This window comes from Gasterosteus aculeatus, chromosome Y, assembly GCF_964276395.1.
Source record: "Gasterosteus aculeatus chromosome Y, fGasAcu3.hap1.1, whole genome shotgun sequence".
Taxonomy (NCBI): Eukaryota; Metazoa; Chordata; class Actinopteri; order Perciformes; family Gasterosteidae; genus Gasterosteus; species Gasterosteus aculeatus.
This window is the reverse complement of record NC_135709.1, coordinates 12,079,079-12,101,247: the sequence shown is the minus strand read 5'-3', so window position 1 is coordinate 12,101,247 and position 22,169 is coordinate 12,079,079. Positions and strand designations below refer to the sequence as shown.

The 22,169-nt window shown below is 42.3% G+C and overlaps 1 protein-coding gene, 1 long non-coding RNA gene and 1 pseudogene across 5 annotated transcripts in view; 1 reads left to right on the top strand and 2 right to left on the bottom strand.

The window, feature by feature from the left end:
• The first annotated feature begins 23 nt into the window (after positions 1–23).
• LOC144391343 (uncharacterized) lies at positions 24–6,314 on the top strand. Its single transcript, XR_013455253.1, has 2 exons — positions 24–6,075; positions 6,181–6,314. It is a non-coding gene; the product is annotated as an uncharacterized LOC144391343 (long non-coding RNA).
• A 5,929-nt stretch (positions 6,315–12,243) lies between these two features.
• On the bottom strand, positions 12,244–14,393 carry LOC120812904 (ras association domain-containing protein 10 pseudogene; annotated as a pseudogene). The gene has a single exon (XR_013455266.1). The product of XR_013455266.1 is annotated as a ras association domain-containing protein 10 pseudogene (transcript).
• A 2,419-nt stretch (positions 14,394–16,812) lies between these two features.
• The window catches only part of LOC120812756 (transcriptional enhancer factor TEF-1-like), a 46,431-nt gene continuing 41,074 nt past the window's right edge, over positions 16,813–22,169 (bottom strand). For 2 of the 3 annotated variants that reach the window (XM_040168942.2, XM_040168944.2), the window contains exons 11-12: positions 21,981–22,133; positions 18,039–20,000 (exon numbers count right to left, since the gene is read on the bottom strand). In XM_040168942.2, coding sequence (XP_040024876.1) covers positions 19,887–20,000; positions 21,981–22,133 — 267 coding nt within the window. In that variant the 3' untranslated portion in view covers positions 18,039–19,886. Of the gene's footprint in view, positions 20,001–21,980; positions 22,134–22,169 lie in introns of all 3 variants that reach the window. The other variant, XM_040168943.2, reaches the window with a different exon arrangement.

The following is a 22,169-nucleotide window of genomic DNA, read 5'->3' as shown; positions in this document are numbered from 1 at the left end:
AATCATTTTTTTCAGTGCATTTACACTCTAAAAGTGTACATCTATTCTTTGAAACCTCTTAAAGGCTGTTCTTGTCTGAATTAAAAGCACAGATTCAGATCTTCAGGAGACATCGAATCTTCAAACCCCATAGTTTTGCTCCGAAGAGAATGAAGGAATAGAACTTCTTTCTTTCATTCTTCTTTCTTTCTTTCTAGTTTGTGTGTGTGTGTGTTTTCTGTGTCTGACATTGGCTCTCTGTCCGTATGGCTGAGCGGCGGTTCCGTAAAATATTGCTGTACTCCTCCGCCCTCCCTGCTGACATTTATTGGCTTTAATTGACAGACATGGTTAGAGGAAGGAACGGAGACAGAGAGACGAGTCAAGTGACAAAATAAAAACAAAGCAGGAGAAAAGAACAAAACCGGCTCGTTGAGTTCATAAATGTCAAGGCCAGACTAGCCCCTCCCCCCACGCTATAAATCACATCGTCCGCGTCCTCGTGTTTATCATCTGTTCTCACACATACACTCCTCACTCGGCTTCAGTTTGGCCTCCCTCTCTCCCTTACTCTCTCTCTCTCTCTCTCTCTCTCTCTCTCTCTCTCTCTCTCTCTCTCTCTCTCTCTCATTCCATCTCTGCTTTCTGGGTAATGACAGACAATGTTTTTTGTGAGACAGCAAGACACTTGATAAACATTGCATAGACAATTGTGTTATATTACAATGATGTGAACATAATGCTGCAGTAAAAGTGTCCCTCTGTCTCTCTAATCTACCCGTTGTGACATTCTGCTGTCCAATTGTAAGGATGTCGAATTGAGGATCAAAGAATCAGCTGAAAGTCTGGGAAAGAACATTTAAAATATCTTTGTATCTTTTATTCTGGGATATGAGAAGAACAATATCAATCTTAGTAAAAGTAATAATGGCATTTTAGTGTGCACGTATTCCTTCTCATCAGGATGGGTTCCATAACCTTAACATTGTATTATGTGAGAAACACTGACTTGGACTTGTGTTGACGTAAGGCAAACCCCAGACCCTAAAAGTCAAGTTGTTCCCTTCTGACACACTGCATGTGTTCGATCCTCAACATCTCCCTGCTCTCGCCGCCTGCTTTCATAAATTCCCACAAAGGGCGGCTACCTTTCTTCTGACTGGAATAGCTTGTTCCTGTTATTGTTACTGCGTTCTCTCTCTCTGCCTCCGCCCAGATTAATCAGCAGTTTTGATTGGAAAGACATTGTCAGAGTTGCCTCCTAGCATTGGAGAAATAAAGTGAGATCACGCAAGTACACACCTGAAAACAAGTAAAATATGTAATGCAGTTAGACTCTCAGGCTTCTTGCTATATAAACCTTTCTCATTTCATGTCATCTCTGCTCAGTCTACACAACTACACAACTAGACACAATTATGCTTTTTTTAACCCCTTTATATGTTCATATGAAACTTCTTCATGGCAACAATATTTATGATTATTTTAACTTTGATTCTCTTATAGATGTGTTCGACCATGAGCCACTGAATAATTGATTAATTACTCAGTTACATTATTGATTGCTTTACTTTTACTACTACTACTGAAAGATGCCTTTAAAAATGTAAAGCATATAGGAAAGCACCGTGGCAGAGCTTTTATTTGTAATCCTTTACTTACCACTTGCCATCAGAGCCCATCTACGACAGCATATTGATGAATAGAGATTCAGCAATACTGTTAGAGATATCGGTCGAATGCTGAGCCGAGTATGGTTTATTTTGTTAATTTAATAAAGAATGTTATATTAACCACATAACCACAATGAACAAAACAGTGTCACACACTGCTGGTGCTCCAATAATGGACAATAGAAAACAAAAGCAAGAGGAGGAGGCTGGTTGTTGGTCCAAAGAGACCAACAGCTTGCTTTGAGGGTGCTATTTGTTGAAGACCTTTGGACCGCTCTTGAATGTTGCTGTGTGAACTCAGAAACACTGTGGGGGAAATGCATCATTGTGTCAAACTACTCCCTGAATGGGATCTGCAGCTCTAAAGACACTCTCAGAGACACTTAGGTTGGAAGGAAGCTTGCTTTGATATTCCGTTACATTATATTACATGTCATTTAGCTGACGCTTTTACAAAGCGACTTAAAATAAGTGCATTTCAATCATGAGAATCCAAACTCAAAATAATAAGAAAGTGCAATTTCATTAGATAATCCAATCTACAACTTGCTATAGATAAGAGCCATTATAAGTACAATTTTAAATGCTACAATTTGTTGTCTTGTCTTATTTAGTCAAGGTAGAGTCTGAAGAAGTGTGTCTTCTAAAGGCTCTCTGCGCTCCTGATGTCATCAGAGAGCTCATTCCACCATTTCAGAGTCAGCACAGCGAAAAGTTGTGATCTAGTCAAGTGTTTTGCTCTCAGGAAGGGAGGAACAAGCAGTTTGGCAGATACAGAGCGGAGTGTGCGGGTTGGGATGTAGGGTTTGACTATGTCCTGGATGTGGACTGGACCCGATCCTGTGAATCCATCACAGCGTGGTACGTGAGCACCAATGTTTTGAACTGGTAGCCACTGGTAGCCAGTGAAGAGAGCAGAGGGGTTGAGTAGTGTGGGAGAATTTAGGAAGGTTAAAGACCAGGCGAGCTGCTGCGTTCTAGATGAGCTGCAGAGGTCGAATGGCGGTAGCAGGAAGACCTGCCAGGAGAGAGTTACAATAGTCCAGGCGGGAGATGACACGAGCCTGAATCAGTACCTGCGCCACCTTCTGAGTGAGGAGGGGACATATTCTCCTGATGTTGTAGAGCGTGTATCTACAGGATCGTATTGTTGCTCTAATGTTGGGAGTCATGGAGAGTTTGCCGTCAAGGTTCCTAGCAGTTGAAGTTCCAAGCTATCAAAACTTCTTTAGTCCTCACCACATTGTGACGTTCTACGTCACATGTACGATTACATTCCTTTTCTGCCTTCATGTTTTAATCGTAGATTGACTACAGCAGCTACCGGCCTACAAGCTGTTTCTGCTTCATTATTAACGTGCCGGTTCTCCCGGCAGAGACTCTGTTGGTGTACTTTATGGAGGATGTGCACTCAGACCCATTCTCCCTTGTGGTAAAAAAAACAAAAAACTCTTGTCCAAATAATTAATATCGCTGACAAGCTCGATAAATCATGGGCTAAGTGACATGTTCGTCAGGGGGCAGCGCTTTACGTAAGCTGTGATGAAAGGTTAATGAAGTAAGGAGAGCTCATAGACCAGTACACTGCACAACGCTGCTGCAACATGTGATCAAGGCCTTACTCAAAGGTTTTGATGAATACATTTTTTCTTTTCTTTACTTTTCTTTTTTTTTATAGCTTTTGGGAGACCAAAACAATTTGTCAGTTTCTTTAGTTCCGGGTAAAATATCTTCACAATTACTCAATGGATGCTCCATGAAATGAATCAACAGACATTCTTGGTCCCCGGGAAATAAACCACAATGACTTTTCATCTGGAGACTACAGAAGGTTGACATATTTTGGTTCGGACTAAAATATCTGGATTGCCATGCAATTTAGAAGCGTTATCCAGGTCCAAAGTGTAATGCATTCGGTACTTTTTTATTCACAACCAAATACAGGAACAACTTACGTCGAGGCAGCAAGGGATCATCTACTTCAGTTTGGTATTTTGTTTGGGCTTTCAGTATGATTTGTTCTTGTTCAAATGACAGCCTAAATTGAGCACCTTCAACGGGAGGCGTCTTCTGATGTTGGTTGGAGGAGAGCTAGCTCTGTTAGCAGAGCTAACCCAGACCCAGGGGGGAGTAACCTGGGGCAGGCTTGGGGGATCGGGGCAAGAGAGATGCAGGGTTTTGGGAAATTTGGGGGAAAAACAGTTACAGTTTCTAATAATATGCTCACGTTTCGTGTGTATTAAAGAACACAACATGGAGCTAACAGAGCTAGGGGATAACAGAACTAACACACAACTAGAACGTTTCTGTCTTGGGTCATTGTTTTTTCTTTAAATTTAATATTAATGAATAATAAATTTAATGTAGACTCACATGGCGAAAGATTTGGTGGTGCAGTAATGAAGCTGTCAGTTCAGGAGAAGTTGAGCTTATTAAGGACACCCGAGGGAGTCTCTACGTTATCACAATGTCTCATAGCTGCTGGGGGGGAAAAGCTGCTGTAACACATAATGCATTATGTCTACCCGGCTTTAGAAAAGGAAAACACAATCCCTTCTTTACATCCCTGATAGGGTCGTATTAAATAATTTTAAAGGCCTTCCTGTAGCGTTTCACTAACTGGATGAACTCCTAATGAGTTGTTATAAATATCCAACAACAAAAAATGATCCGTTACCAGTTGTGCTGCCGACAGCTGTCCGTAAGTGTTGGTAGCACGCACACAGACAAATACACACACAGCTTAAAAGAGCAAATGAATGCCCAGCTGCACAGCTCTTATTTTACGGTTCACTTAAAATATCCTATTGGTTGTTATGATGATGTGTCTGAATCAGGCGTCCCCTCATATGTCAGATCGTTAGTGAAGTTAACTGAGTAGAGACGGACCGCTTAAAGCCACCAGAACGTTTCTTACTATACTAACACGATTAAATGCTGATATTGTTTTTAAAAGTAGCGGCAAAGACACCAGGTGTCTAAATTGCATTTGTGTGTTATTCTGAGGATGCATAAACTACTAGCGTCCGTCTTGCATGGGTCACAAACACACACGTACATGCAATCCTGTCTGCAAGCTCTCATCAGAGATTAACTGTGCGTGCGCACGCACACACACACACACCAGATCCTTTATCCGGACAGCTGTTTGTGCGTTCATCTCCTCAGCCGGAAGCACCCAGGGAAACTAATTTAGTTAGTTTGCCATTTGCTTTTTGGTCATTATTTTTGAGCAGTCCGATTGAATTTGTCAAACAGGCCTGGCTCCGTCCAAAGGTAACACATTTGCATTTATTGATGTATTCTTTATGCCAAAAGAAAGGTCATATTGAGATTTAACATCTCTTTGAAGTCCTGGTCAAGCAGGACTTAAGCATTAAAAAAGTTTGGAATAATCAGCGCAGAATAGTGTACCCTCATAAGAGCAAAACGGTTGGATTATTATTTTCTATTTCAGTGAAATTGTGTTCAGTAGTACAGCAGTATTTTTTTCTATCCCAAAGCAAAGTATAATCTTTGTGTGCATACAATGCAAAAGCATTTATTTTGTCACCACAGACACCCAGTTACTAATGCTTTGGCTATTTGATGACATCTCAAATGGTGTCATTTGATGACATCCCTTTTTGCTTTGATGTTAAGATGGCTTTGTCATGATGTTTCATTTTAGAAGCCTTTAAATACAATCTCGAGAACAAGCACCCTCAACTAAACAAGTCTCTACTTGGAAAAGATCCAAGTCTTCCCCACAGAACAAGGCTCGTCTAAACAAAGTCAGGTAAGAAAGTATGACATATTCCACACCAAATCTGTAAATTACCTCAGAATGAACCTTATTGGCAAAGTGGATTTTGGCCAAGTTATCAAGTGTGTACATCGGAGATTACGGTCATCAAGACTGTCAAAGACCTTGATTATCACGCAGCAGAAGTAGAAATGCTGGAAAAACCCCGTTGGTCTAGAGGAAAAACCACTTGGTCAGATTCATACAGTTTCATAATCAATGCCATGGATTGCCCTGTCTTTGAGATGCTTGACAAGAGCCTTCAGATTTGGTGGTATAGAGACGAGCACTATTGACTCTTAATGAAATCCGTCCAATAACTCGTCAACCACCAAGATGAGACCTTCAGGATAAAATGAATTACTTCATTAGGGCCATTCCAGCCTCTGAAGTAAGGGAAGGGATGATTACACAGACACGTGAATACCAAGCACCAGAGGTGACCTTGGGCTTCCCCATATCGGTGTTGGGTCTGTCTGTGTTTTGTTTTTTCTCCCTCCTGGTTGTCAGCTGGTCTTGATGGGGTCGTCGGGCAGTTCCTGCCACCTGCTGCTTATCTTCAGGATTGCCTCCACCCACCTCCAGTATTTAAGCCGGCCTGATCTACCAGTCTTCGCCAGTTCGTCAGATACTCCTGCGGTAATCTGTTTCCTGGCTGCTGGTCTTCTTAATAGTGTTTTGGTGGCGTAAAGATTAATACTGTATTACTGTCCAGGATTTAACTTTCCGCCGTTACTTCCTCAGTTTTTTCCCTGTGTCCTGGTCCTCGGCTTTGATTGCCTCGTCTCCCTGCCTCGCCAGTTCCTGTCCGGAGCTCCTGCATCCAGCCTCCCAATTTCTATCTTCATCAACCTGTTTAAATAAACTTCTGTACCGAAGAGGTCGGCTTGTGAGTCCAGTTATTCGAAAGAAACCTAACAATCGGAGGCCATTGACATGAGTGCACTGGGATGTGTCTTGGCATTCCAGTTTTTTGGCCGGGACATCTTCAATGGAAAATCAACATACGATGTAATGAAAACGGTTTGCTGTCTACTTGGTCAGCCACAAGACCACCTGCTGAAAAAAACAGACCTGTATTTCAACAGGGAACACTGCTCTCCCAATTTGGTGGAGACTAAAGACACCAGAAGAGTACAAGAAGGAAAATGATAACCAGCTACAAACCATGTCGGAAATTTGGCTGACGCAGTAGAGGTATATGCAAATGCAACTGGTTTATGTCTGCCCTGCATGTGATTCAGATGAATGTCAAGAAACTTCACCGGAACCATTGCAGGAACAAAAGCATCAGACACACTGCAATGAGCCTGTACAATGCAGAGGATTGGACTTTATTATAGAACAACGTTTACGTACTTAAGTACTGAGGCAACAAAATGCAGTTTAGCATCCAACCAGAAGTGCAAAATAGCAAAAAGTGCAGAGTATGTGCATATGTAAAGTGTAATAAGTGAATAAATAGATATGTACAGTAAGAAATAGAACATTTCCCTCAGTGACTTCAAAATGTTCTATTAATTAGGTTATGGGTTTCTCCAGGTGCTCTGGTTTCTCCTTAAAAACCCTTTAGAGCATATGGCCTTGAATTCTTTTTCCTTCGCCTCTGAGCGGTTGGGCAAAATAAAAATATTTAAATTAAGTTAAAATGAAAAATAATTTATAACCAACGGAAGCCAGTATAATTACAAAGTGAACTACAAAATGCACTTCCTGCAGAAAATGCGTTGCGATGCGGAACAATTAAAGCTAAAGGCTAAAAGCTTAATTTTTTTAATTTCTGAAAATACAGAAATAAGAAAATCTGAAATGAAATTCAAAGAAATTGCTAAAGATACAGAAATGGGGAAAGCTGAAAGGAGTTTGAAATTTCTACTAATTCCTCACAAAAGACATGGTGTTCAGAATGATTTGTGAGGCAGTACCAGTGTGTACTGTGTGTGTGTGTTATCTGAGACTATACAATTGGAAGCCGAGGAAGAAGAGCTTTGAGTAGCCTTGATGCATGACTTGTACTGTCCAGCCGGAGATAAGTACTCAAACGCAGACTCGTTGATTAAGCACAAAAAATACTTTATTTTAAACAAACAGACAAACTCAAACAAAACAGGTTTCTTAGAAGCAACAAGCACAAAGCCAGGGAAAAACTACATTAGTGAGGGCCAAAGGGAAAAACCTCTGAGATCAGAACAGAACATGACGGGTGGCAGTGACACTCAGGCGTCTAGACAGGCCAGACTTAGGCGGGAGATGCTGGCTGTGGGCATGTGGGTTCTGGAGGGAAAGGAGACGAAGCTCCTGCGGGAGGTGCAGTGCTATCAGCTAGATCTGGTGGGGCTTAACTCTACGCACAGACCTGGCTCTGGAACTGTACTCCTGGATAGGGGATGGACTCTATTTTACTCCGTAGTGGTCAGACAGTCCCGCTGGAAGACTTCAATGCACACGGGGGCGACGATGGGGATACAGTAACTGGAGAGGCGTGACTGAGAGGAACCCACCCTGATCTAAACCTAAACCTTAGTGTCGGATTGTCCATAACAAACACCATGTTTGAACATGAGCGACCGTCATGTGTAGATCTTTGCACCACTTGCACTTCCTGATTCATGATTGCTTGGATTACATATCTACGTATTTCATTGCATTCATGTTTGATTTGCTTTAGTTTTGAGTGCTGTAACAAATAACATAACAATAGAAATAAAATAAATAAATAAAAACAATTGAACGGTTTAAAGGGTGTCAGTCATCTCTGTCTTCATGGTACATTGCTCGTGCTGATTCCTGAACGTCTCGTTTTTTTGGACTGTAACATTAGTATCTCAATCATACTGGTTACACACGTTATGGCACAAAGCAAATCAGTACACACACATTACAGCTCTCGCATTCTCTGTACATAGTATATGCATGTTCATACGTTGGCTAATTATAACCAGCCAAATGTTCTAACACATAAAGGGTCTGGTTGTATAGGCTGTAGTGTTAACACACACACTAATAACCTGCTTGCACACACACACTTACACACACACACACACACACACACACACACACACTGTTAAGTATCCCCCGCAGCCTAAATGTCAAGTTACGTAAAAAGTTTTTTGTTTTTTCTTTAAATGAATGTCCTCACACTGCTGTGCACAAACCACCGAAGTAGGCCAATTATGTCAGAATAGTTAAGCCTTTAATAAAAATGTGTTTTTGTTTGTTTTGCATGAGATTGGCAGTTGTTTGCTGAGAGAACATTCTGTGGCCTCTTAAGAAATGTTCAATGTTTTATCTCAGTGAAACCTGGTGGCAGGTTGGCAACTGACAATAATTGTTTACATGGACCTCACAAGTGTCTATAGTGTCTATGTGTCTATGACTCCAGATTGAAAAAATACCTGGACCAACCGATAGGTGTATCTCATAACAAACCACGAATAAACAAAAACTTTCAGAACAAAAATTTGTGTTTATTGGAAGTTACACTTGAAAGATTTCTTGACCGACAGTTGTCCAACCAGATTAGTAGGTTTTTTTGTAACATTTATAGAGGGATAATCTGAGCATCCATCAGGTTACCCCTTCACTCAGAGTTCCACTGCTTTTGTTTTATCTTTCCCTTGCTCTCAGTGACTCGTAAACTGAAAACTCAACTTCCTCCACACTGTTGAAACAACATTTACTCCAAACACTTCAATTGACTTGCTGGCTTCATGTCTTAGCCTTAAATTGAAACTTCACTTGCATTTGGCCAATTTCAGCTCCTTTCAGCACGTCGCCTTCAACTGGCACTTCAATTACTTCTAGTGTTTTGACCTCAACGGATACTGCACCTTTTCCTCACACTTCCTTTTAGCATTCGGTTGTTCGGCATTTCAACTGTTTCTGATGTTACAAAGTGTTTCCGTACCTGTGTTCTAACTGCCACTTCAACGCTTTTATTATGTGAGTCATTCTAAATATTGAATGCGCACGGAGATTTACTTTTTTGCCTTAAGCTGCATCTCACACAATTTATTTCAACCACTTTCAATGGTTACACGCTTCACCTGAAACTTCAACTGACAACTTCATTCAGTTAATACAAGACAGCTGGCATTTGTTTCTTTCAGAACATCCACTGCAATTCATCACACTTCATGTCCACTTCATCGCCTGGTGAGCTTGAACCTCAATGATGACTCAATCTTCCTTTGAACTTCTTTCAGTTACTGTTTTTTCAAAGGCCACATCAACTTAAACCTCATTTTGTATATTTTAAATGTTTCACCTGCAAATTTCCCGCAGTAAATGTTCTACTTTTGTTGTTCTTACTACATCTTTCACAAGACCGCATATCTTCCTGTGTGTATATTTCCCATTTTACACATCCAGAGTGATTACCGATACTTCTGTCGGATAAACACTTGCGTTGTGGCCCTTTTCTCTGTCCTCATAAAATCACTCCCCTTGTAAGTGTAGATGTGGGGTTTATTGTGTAGACACAGGCTCTTGGGATCATGCTGTACATGTCAAACGTACCTTGGGAACACCAGGGCATGGTGTAATCATCAGAGAGATGTTTCGCAGAGCAAGGAAAGCCGACATGTCTGGAATACTCCCAGTCTAGAAGGTTTGACTTGTGTGAAGATCTGATTTTCGCAACACAATTAATGCAATCAATTAAATTAATACAAAGTTAAATTCATCTTTAACTTTGCTTATTGGGCATTATTGGGCCTTTTTTTTGTCAAATAAATTGCCCTCTAAATCTGATTGCAGGGAGGTCCGTAACCATAATTGCACAAAAAAGTGCATGTGTATTATTCCTTCCTGCTGCTGTAAGGCGGCATAGTATCCCACAAAACACCAATCCGGTGCCATAGTCACCCTCTATATATATAATATCTCGCACTCTCCGCGCAAAACGGCTTTTCCCTCCCTCACTGAGAGCAAAACACTCGACACGACTCTTTGCTGTTGAAATGGTGGAACGAGCTCTCTGATGATGCCAGGACCGCAGAGAGCCTTCACATCTTCCGCCGCGAACTAAAGACACAACTCTTCAGACTCTACCTGGACTAAAAGACTAACAAATTGTAGCACTTAAATTGTACTTATAATTGCACTTATCTATAGCAAATTGTAAATTGGCTTATTTGAGGAAATTGCACTTTCCTGTTTGTTGCTCTTCTCAGTTTGTACCCTATGGTTGAATGCACTTATTGGAAGTCGCTTTGGATAAAAGCGTCAGCTAAATGACATGTAATGTAATATTTAATTTCACTTATTGTGTATTCTTGTTTTTTTTTACCTTGCATATTTAGAATATTTGTTTTGATGTTGTTTCTTACTTTTTTACTCTTGTTTGCACTTTGACCACACTGCTTTAAATCCTCTGCGGGATTATCTAATTTTACCTTAACATGGCATCAAAATGTAATTTGACTAGATTCCATTCACCTCCATTATTTTGGCTGGATGTAAAAACCTCAGAGACAGATATTGATAAAGCTAAAGATAAAGAGAGATAAAACAACATTCGTTATGATTAGACGGGAGAGAAAATGCTTGTGTTTTCTCTTTTGTGTGTGAACTGACCCTTTAGGACACCACCTGAAGGAAATAAACGTAACCTGAGGACTGTACGCGATTTACTTTACCGTACATCCAAGTCTCTGTTTCATCCTGTCATAATTAATGCAGGAGATCCTGCAAGAGCGATGGGGAGAGTGTGGAAAAAAAACAAAAACTATGCATGGCGAGCATGACAGGACGACATAATAAGCACAATACAAACTCACACGCACGCACACACACACACACACACACACAGCTTTCATTGTTGTGCGTTGCAGTCACTAGATACACAAGTTACCATTAGGTCCAAAAAACACCCATGAAATGTAGAAAAAAAAAAGAGAGGAAAACATGTTTAGCCGCAGGGGGACAATCCGTCCCTGAACAGAGGTGAGAAGGCACGGAGCTGCTCACACATAAACTCGTCAGTCATGCAAAATAAAGTCATGAGAAAAGGGTCTTTTTGCTCTATATTTCAACACTAACAGTCATGGGAGACAATGTGCCGAGAGGAGATGCGATGCAGCCACGGTGCGTCTGAGTCCTCTTACGTCTATCAACTTTGACGAAGATTACATTTTCATTTTGCCCCCCCTTTACTCAGTGCCTGCCCTCTTACTCACCGCAGGTCACTGAAAAACACATTACGTTCAATGCTAACTATGGTTTTTGAATTCCTGGCTCCCCCATATACTGTTAAATACATGTCTTATTAAAGAACAAGGATTTAACTGGAAGTGTAAGACTGTCAAACCACAGAGATGGAATGGGCCGGCTGCATTTTTCTCACACAATCACTCGCACCACCTGATGCAGTAATTCCTGTTATTGAACTGTTAGCGAAGCTTTCCTTTTGTGCTCCCTGTTTATGGTTGAGTAAGACCTATGAATCCGCCAAACAGGAGCTGCGACAACAAAAGGGTATCAAAAAAGTAGTATCAAATCATGTAGGAGATGACTCACCTCTAGATATTAAATAAATATGACTTTTTAGTGCTTTAAAGACAGACACTACTCATAATGACGACAACATCAAGCCATGTACTCTGCTTAGCTAGCAGGATACGGATCAGTGTTACCGCTCCAATCCACAGAAACGGATCAAAAATTTGATCAGTACTTCTGGTATCTGACAGGCACTGAATCTGATTGTAAAGAGGCTGCAGAGAATCTCTGTTTTTTGTTGCTGACCAAAAAGAGCACTTAAGCATGCAGGTGGTGTTCTTGATGAAGGGAACCTCTCTGTGCACATAGTACAGCGCTCAGCTTTATTATCTTTCAGCAGCTTCAGCAGAAAGTCACACTGTATCCTAACAAAAAGCAAGGTGTCGTTTATTGTTTGACAACACTGCAGACCTCACATTCCAAGTGACATATCAGATCACTCCTCTAGGGCTGTTTCTCTTAACAAGTGGTACTGTCCTTGCGGAGGGCAAAGGGCAGCGACGGAGCAGCTCAGCCTATAAGACCTCTAAGCATGCCCTCCCCACCTAGCTTATTGTGCAACTACAAACATTAATTATTGCTATAGTATCCATGCTGAGGTGCATTGTGAGGAGGGAGGAACAATTTCCCTGGTGTAACTCTGACTCTCTCTGCCCCTGAGTTTGTGACCTTTCGGCTGCATAAATGGTCCAACATGCACGCAAACAAGCACGTGTCTACACCAGCGACTCACACACGGGCAGGTTGTCGTGAGTCCTGGCTGTGCATGGAGCTCAAGCCCGTGTCCGAGTCGTCGTCATTGGTGTTGCAGGCCTTGGACAGACTCCTGGCCTGGTTTGCCCAGACGCTGCTCTTATCCGCGGACGCCAGCTTGGCCTCGGCACCCGCAGGGCCCGGCTCTCCACCGCCCTCGCCTTTCAGGGTGCTCAATCTCCATTGTCTCCACTTTGGCCAGAAGGTCCAGAAGTTCACTCTCTCTGGTCTCCCAGAGGGCCATGCTCAGGTCCAGGTCACCCCTGATGGCGTCCATGTCCGTCTTCAGCCATAGGCCGATGTAGAGACTGGTGTCCAGCTGCGTTTTGATCCTCTCCTCCTCCAGCGTGAACTCGTCTTCGGAAAAGCTCTCCACAGCTGGCGCCGCAGCTGGGGCGGCGGAAGTCACAGCCGCACGCATCTCCTCCGTGATTCCACCGGCGTCCTTCGCTGCGTCCGCCTCCCTCTCGCCGCGTCGCCTCTTCATCCATCGCCGGTTGAGCTCCTCTTGGATCTCTCCGGTGATGCACTCCACGAGCGCCTCGCGCTCCGTCAGCTCCTCCTGCAGCCGCACCACATCCTCGCAGCGGCGCGCGTAGTCCTGGAACTGCGCCACCGCCTCCGCCGTGGGCCGCGCGTCCTGCCGCCTACAGTCCGAGGGAGCGGGAGTCTCCGAAGAGGAGGAGAAAGACTCCACCATGTATGTGTCCTGCACATAGTTCACCCCGTGTCTCTTGATGCGGTCGAAGTGCACTTTGGCCTCGTACTGCTCGATCTCCCGGTCCAGCTCCTTGATCCTCTGGAGCTGCTGGCGGATGGTGTGGTCCTGGGAGATCACCAGGTGAACCAGCGTCTTCATCTTCTCCGCGGAGCCCTTATCTTTAGAAACAGTCTGCTCTTTTTTTTTGTTCATCTTATCCAACTTCCTGAAGGCCTTTCTGACAATGCGCCTCTGTTTCTCCTGGGACAGGTTGGCGGCCGTGGCCGCGGCGGTCCAGCAGGTCCTGGCGGTGCCCTTCAGCCCGCCGCCCGGACTGCCGCTCTCCCGGCTTTGGACCACCCGGGCCTCGGCGCTGCGTGGCCCGTTGTTGGGCAGCGAAGCCTCGTTTTTCACCAGGACGAAGCGCACTTTCTCCTGCTCGTCCCCCCAGGCGCCCCACAGCCGGAGGACTTTGGTCTTGTTGGGCAAAATCCTCTCGAAGCCCCTCCATTTCTCTACCACGCAGTAGGACTGGGGGGAGCCAGACAGCATCGCCGCCGAGGCGCCCTGCTGCAAGTTCTGGTCCTCCAGCAGGACTCTGACCACGTCGGCGCAGGTGGTGCGCTTCGTGAGCCCGGAGACAAGCTTCTCCTCCCGGCAGACCCACAAGGAGATCTTTCCCTCCTCCGACTCCATCTGCGGTTCGACTCAACGACGACTAAGAGTTTCTGATTGAGGCAAAACTCCGCGAGTCAAATTCACTCAAAACATAATCAGCTTCATACGATTATGAGAGAAACGCGCACATCCTCCGCGCTCCCGTCGCCACGCCTTGGTTCCCTCTGTGAGTGCGCTCCGTCCAAACATGACATCCGCCCATGTTCTCCCAGCGGTCTGTTACTGGTGCTGCCTGCCAGGGCATCCCCTCTCTCCCCGGGGCAGATCGTCACTAGCCTGAGCACTGCTCCGGAGCGGAGCGTCCTTGCGTCGAGACCGGCTGCTGTGTGCTGGACGAAAACACGGGAGAGTTGCTGAAGGGCTGGGACACGCCTCCGCCCCCCTCTCCCCCCGCTCTCCCTCTCTCTCTTCTTCTCCCTTTCTCCTTTCCCTGTTCACATCCCGGGGCTTCCCTGCTTTCATTCACTTTCACATCCCACTAAATAAATATCCCCGTGAAATAACAGTAAAATGCTGGCAATTGATAATGGTGATTCATGATTGATAATAATCATAATAATAATCATCTTTACGTAACACTTTTACTTAAAGTACATTTCTGAGAGCACTACCTGTAATTGAGTGTTTTTTTGTATAGTATTTAGAACGCCTCAAAAAAGTCTTAATTATTGTCTCCATTAACTATTAATCAGACTGAGGCAACAGGACCAAACAAGTCGGCATCTGAATAGCAGAATAGCTGTGAAGAGCGACGCCTCTCAGCCGAAATAATTATGACTCTAATGAAAGTGTCAGTTCGTTGTGTATTCAAATAGGATCCCACTCACAGCGTAAAACGCTTCAATCAGTCAGCACAAATACATATTTTACCCCCTCACTGTACTTTATTTAGGTAAGAGCTGCTGAGTGCTTTAGGAGTTATACTTCCTGACCTTCTCACAACCAGCTCTTCTGGAAAGCGACATCGCTGTTAAGTTTATCAAGTGTATTTTTTCATAAAGATTTTTAACTTTTAGCACCGCACCAAAAGGTTTTCTTGATTTCAGAGTTGAACTGTGCCTGTTAAACTCTATCAGAATAGCTATACATTTTTAAATATTTGCTGGGAAGATGAGTTCCAATAAAATTGTAAAAGACATGGCAATGACATCGGATCATAATATACGAGAAAAGTCATTTGACATACTAGCTTTGTTTCCTAAAAGGTTTCAAGAAGAAGCACATCTATCTTGTCTCTGCATTATTGTACAGCCTGATATACCTTTTATTTAATTTCAGTAATATGAGCTATATTTATACAAATACAATATATGTAATAATCTTGATTTTGCCTTTTTTGCCTTAATCTACAGCCGGCCAACTTGTAAAAGATAATCTACATTTCCAACTCTGTTACACATATAAATTCTTATTTTCATGGATGAAAAAAGCATTGTGAATTTCCAAACTAAATCCACGTTGGATTGTTGCACGGTGGATACAGTAGTGTCGTTTAGAGAACCGGCCACATGTTTAGACGAATTTGCCGGTGTTTCCCCACACACAGAGTAGGACTGAGGCCACAGCCGATGAATCCCACATGGAGCCCTTACTCAGCAGCATGCATTGTTGTGCAGCTTCATCTTCATAAGCCCCACGGGGCCTGGACGCCTCGGTATGACGATGCGCAGCCCGTCCGATCACAGAGCAGAAAAAATCTATTACACCCTGCAGTAGTCCAACCCCCTCCCGCCCCCCTTTGACCTTTCAACTATTTCAGGACCGAAGACGGTCGGTCGCCGATGATTTATCTGCATGAAGTGTTGGGCTGGTGTGGGCTGAGTGTTTTATCCCCAACGGCCACCATTAATCCGTCTGTGTGCTCCGAGTGACGCATCAAGCCGGGTTTGTTGATAAAAGAACTGCGTGGAAAACCATCTGGCGGGTGCGTTAGTGTGTGCGTGCACGTATCAGACATGAGCACACGGCAGCGCTCACCGTCAAACACACTGGATAAATAGGATTGTGGGGCTGCGTCTGGGATGCAAGATAACAGGAGTCTTCTTTCCTATTTGTGATTTGTTTCCCTGTGAGGTCATCCTCGACATCTGGGTTTTGATCTTTCAGGGTTTCACTTGCTTTGATGCTCCATCAAAGCAACTTCAAGCATCACTTTCACACACACACACACACACACACACACACACACACACACACACACACACACACACACACACACACAGTTAACAGCACCGATCAGGGGGGGGGCAAAATCGTTTCTTTTTTGATTAGTTTCTTAGGCAAATTTCACAAATGCCCTTCTTACAAAAAAAATCTTTCACAACTTTACACTGTAGTATGGTAAAAAAAACTATATGTACACATATTAAATATTTTGAAAAACATTGAAAAATGTCGTAGTACAGTATGCCTCTTAAACTTTTTTGGGCTGTTCTTAACTTTATTTGACCTAAAAACTTATGGTATTTATATGGCTCTTTTGAGTTTTATTCGACATATTATTCAATTCATTTTTTACAAACTATGGACACTCCTCAAATTGATCTTAAAGATTCACATTCCCACAAAACCACCACAGTAATAATAAGCCAATGCAAAGATAACTAGATAAAGTGATATAAAATTAAATCTTTGTTACAGACAATTCAAATAAAAAGGTAGTTTATTCCAAGACAAGAAACCTGAGTTGAGAGTATGGAAATTGTAGTCATTGTGAACTAACGAGTTAAGACAAAATACCCACGTTACAGTTTGGAACTGACCTTTTATTTAAACTGAATAGCATATACGTACAAAGTCTCTACAAAGCTAGAAAATATCTAACATACTTTCAGCCATTAGGGGGAAAATGTTACAAAGCAAAGTTCAGACCCTGTGCAGTACCAATGGACAACCATTACTAGCTTTTAGATTTTCCTAAATGTTCTCTCTTCTTCGCAAAATAGGATAAACATTAGAATATCAAAGATATACACAACATCTGTAATAAACGGTATTGTCACCTTTATATAAAGCACCTTATCAAAAACCCTCAGTGTAGATACAGATGTGCTGCAAACGCACCAGAGCGAAAAGATTCAAGGCCATTTCGGAATGAATTACAAACAGAACCTCTATGCCACGTGTGATTCTAAAAGAAGACAAATATCCACCTTGCACGTACGAGACAACATCCACAACACGGACCACGATGACTCAGAAACTCAGATCAGAACTTTGAAGCCTCTTGAATCACCTTCAGGCAACAGGCGGTACATGCTGTGTTTCAATGTGACCTAATCAGTGTGAGCACTCCTCTAGTTGATCTAAAGAGCGGACATTTAACAGTAAAGCCTTAAAGTGGAGCTTTTGTTAGGTTCAACACACATTTGGGGTTTCTGGGGCGTTCTTGTACTGCTTTTTCAGCCTGTCAACCATGACAACAAGCTGTCTATATTTCATAAGGTGAAATTTAAAAAATGACTTTAAAACCAGAACCAGGTTTCCATTGCTTTGTAGGTTTTACTTTGTCTGGACAGTTTCACTGAGCAGCCCATGAGCTACGGATGTTTGCAGGTTGATAGTCCCTTTTTTTGGCAGAAGCTTGTGATTAACTCTACCTCGTCATAAATCTATTTCTCCTTTTGTGTCTTGTGATGACTGTCTTTGGTAAGCAGGTGATAGATAATGTCCCGACAGAGGGTCATCATGGCAACATCGGCCCTTCAAGGCTTTGTGGTGGGTTATCACGTCAGCGTCACTTGTTCGCTCGGTGCCGTGGAGGTCGAGTACTCTGCCCACAAACAACTGATCATTGCAGTGTGAGAATAATCTGGGGAAGTTGAAGACGAGGGAATTTTGTAAAGGGGATTTCCTGCCACAGGTGTTTTCGTTGGACAGGTGTCTATATCCCTGAGAGACACCCACAGGACTCTTCAAACAGTCAAAGTACGGTGATGTTGTCTCAGAGCATTTTTCAGCACAGCAGCCAGACGTGAGTCATCGATACGAGATAATACTTAACAACCTGCCAGTTCTGACTGACAATGGCTCATTTAAGGTTTGTCAAGATGGTAAAGGCCGCCCTAAACAAGAAACTAAATAATAGGGTATTTTGGACAACACATTGCATTAATATCCATAAAGATAATGTTTCAGAATATCACACACCATGTCAACCAGTATCACTTTTCTTCGTTAATGAATGCTGTTTTTTTCTGCAGCCATGTGAAGTTTAGGTTGTATTTTGTGAATGAGCAGACAGTAATCAGTCACGCATACATGTAGAAACAAAAATGAAAACACATGTAAATGCAGCCATGAACTGAAGAAGAATCAGCATCTTGACACCTAATTCTAATTCACCTTTCTATAAAGCATTCACAAACACCGGGTCATCAGCACGCCGGCGAAACTGATGAGGAATGTCTGCTGCAGTTCCCAAGCGAAGGCTCCTCGTCCTGCTGAGCGGGATGAGCACCCCCATCAGCACCACATCCTGACATAATCCCACAGAAATGAGTCCTGAATTAAAGGGAACGTCTTCCACCAATTGCCATGGACAAACCTCAATATAAATATGGACGTAATACTATTTCAGACTACAAGAATATTGTAAGCTGATCAGAAGAATCATAGGTTTGTTTTAACAGTTTGACACAAATATTGTTGTTTTAAAGATTCACAGTGCTTCCCAATGGACTGACCACAATAGATTTAATATTTAGTTATAATCCTTCAGAGTTCCTGATATCAAGCTGTTGTTTGGGTACATTTAATAATGTGCATTTTTCCACAATAGCCATTCAAAGCATCATACTTCTTCCTTTCCCACTTGATATGATAGCTTTTGTTGTTAATGGTGGAACTTTATCTCATTGCCCAAATGTTTTAAGGTCCTATCGTGGCTGTATTTTGTTAATGCTAATGCTAACCCAGCATTCCCTACTGCTGCTGTTCACAATAAAAGCCTCAGCTTTTAAAGCTCACTGCTTTACACGCTTGCACGCTTTATTTATGCACAAAATGGTACCTGAATTGTTTGATTTTACTTATACTTTTTAACCAACATACATTTCAGATAATATTACTGTAATTAAAATATAGTCCATATGCTTTTATCAATAAACTTAAAATTTTCCAAATTTTTGAAGATATTGTTTTTTTTTCTCCTTTTTTTTTAAAGAAACCATACAACATTTAAAAAAAATTGATTCCTTTACTTTGGGGACAAACCTCTTTTCTTATTTTCTGCATTTATGGAGCTAACACAATTCTGAGTGACTATCTGTACAAAACTCTTGTTGTTCTATATGCAGCAGTGTGACCATCTCTGGTCCACAGGGTCTGACTTTCAGTGTTCGTCAGTGTCTCGGCAGATAACACACACACCTTGTCACAGGCAACAATTGAGAGTTTTTTTGTCCCTTGGTTGACATTACCAAATACAGTACAGCAAAGTACAAATTAACTGGGACAAAAGTGGGAAAGAAAGTAAATAGTGGGATACAGGACAGGATGTCTCCAGGGTGGGAGGGTTTGTGGTAAAAAAAAAAAAAATGGTTTGATCCCGATGTGTTTCCTGTGATTTTAACAGTTAAGGAGCATCTGCTATTTAGACTGGCGTCATGATTTATGCGTATTGGTATTCTCCAGTTGAGATTCTTCATCATGTCTGATGTTAAATAGAAACCCCCCCAAATGTTGTGGTGGTGTTTTGTGCGCAGCAGTGAAAATGCAGCCATTTTTTGGCTCAAAGACACTTAAGTAGTATTCTGTTTTTGGACATTTTACCTGCAATGTCAAAAAGGCCATGTGTGTGTGTACACGTGGATGTGTGTTATTCCTTGACGAGTCGATAGATGTGGTGCTGAGCTCCGTGCTCATTGTTGGACACCTCAAACACACACGCCATACAAAGCAACGTCTCGTGAGTGTCTCTGTTGCTGACCACCTGGACACACACAGAGGAAAGACATTATTAAATAAGTTAGGTGTTGAAAAATGTCTGGTGACACTACAGATGCCACGAGAGCTCAGTGAGGGAGAAATTGTCAGGATCATGTCGTTTTCAGCCACAACATGCTACCAGGGGGCTATTGCACAAACCCAGGATAAGGGATTAAGCCAAGATTATTCAAATTATCCTGGATGAATTTAGCTTTGACTTGGCCGCACAAAAGCAGGTTGAATCAAACCCAGCCAAGTAACCATGGAGATGTATTCTTTGTAGCTAGCAGTCAGGCTAAGATTAATTCTGGAGTCTCATGTGTTAAATCAGCGGCCGCTTTGATCCGAAATAAACAGGTTTAACAGTTGAGGGCGATATATAAAGCCCCATTCACCTGTGTTTCTTCCTGCACCATGGCATGTCCATTTATGAACAACGTTTTGGATGAAGAAGCACTGATATTAAGACGTGCTTCCAGACATGAGTGGGTGTTTCGGGACAGATCAGACCCACAGCGCAAAGCCATGCTCTCACCATCCCACTGGTCTGTATGGCACTGCGCTTTTTTGCAAACGGCAGGTTTTTATTGCCGTGGGAAATGCCGAAACTGTAAATGAAGTGTGCGTTTGGCACTTAAGTCCTTGACACACATCTTTATTACCTTCCCTGGCCACATAAGAAGAATGTGTCAAAGAGGATTTCCACAAGATTGCAGATAACATGAATCATAGATTACAAAAAAATAGAGAGATGAGAAATGCTTGCTCACATATTTAAGTAATTTCTACATACCATTTGTAAACTTACCAGCCTGCAAAATGTTTTTATATTTTATCTTGACTTGTGGCCAGGATCTTTTTTACCCAGTCATGGTTTAACATTAGTTGTAGAAACCAGTCGTAGAAAGATATTTAGAATAGACACAGTTTATAGATTTTGTGCAACCAAACATATTCTCGCATTGTGAATAAGGGTTTGAAATTAGCCCAGGTCTATTTACAGAGGAACATTAATTCCCTCTGCTCACTTTTAAGGCTATATTTAGGCTCAATAATAATAATACACTTTATTCATATAGTGCTTTACATGGTAGGCTACTCAAAGACACTGTACAGTAAAACCAACGCATTTAGCATATTAACAGCAGAACACATAAAACAAGCATATTAAAAGCAATTAAAACAGAGTGTACAACTTTCCTAGTTAGTAGATATTTTTAAATCCTTACGCATTCAGTCGGTCCACGGTTGTCTGCCAGGCTTTTTCTCTATGTTTAAGTTGCCGTTTATCCTTTTTTGCATATAATATGCTTCACCTCCTCATAAGTTTCCATAATTAGTTGCAGAAAAATATGCTGCACGCGTCTTTGCCATTGATACTGTGGTCTATTTAAGAAAGCCGTGAACGCGCACTTATCCCAGCTACGTACACATGAATTGACTTAGCTCCCCCTTTCACTTATCCTGGATTTCTTATTCTACTTTTGTGCAATAGACCCCCGATTAGCACCAACTACAATATATTTCTATTCAAAAAGAAAACACATGAGTCATGTGTCAGTCACATGAGAATTTAAATATTATAGTGTGGGGAAGTACCACCAAATAGCTTGATCTGATGCAAAATCTAAATGTGCCGACGAATTCAAATTGATAAAACAGACAGTTCAAATAAACAACGCATAATTACAAAGACGTGTTTGTAAATTACGACAAATGAGCTCACAGTGGCATAATATACTAGCAGCTGACTTTTTTAGTTTTGTGGGGGGGGGGCTCCTGTTAATTAGGGAAGGTGATCCTCAGAATTGCTTTAAGAACCAAAAAAAGGCCCTATAGGGCCTACAAAAGGACTAGGGCGTCTGGTCTAGAGACTCTCGACTCTGCTTTGAGTCCAATTGGAACGCATGGTAGTGGTGAATTCAGCCTCTTGTGGCTGAAATGAGTATAACAACAACAAATTCACATTGACTGATGCCCTCACCAGCAGTATAGTGAAGTTCTCCAGCACACTGTTCATCATGTACTTCTCCGGCAGGTGTTTGAGCTTGTGGATGAAGTTGATCATGTATTCACACATTGGGGAGCGACTGATTTTGTAGACGAAGCGTCCGTTTTCAAACCTTGCGTACTCCGTCTGAGAGAGAGAGAGAGAAAGAGAGAGAGAGAGAGA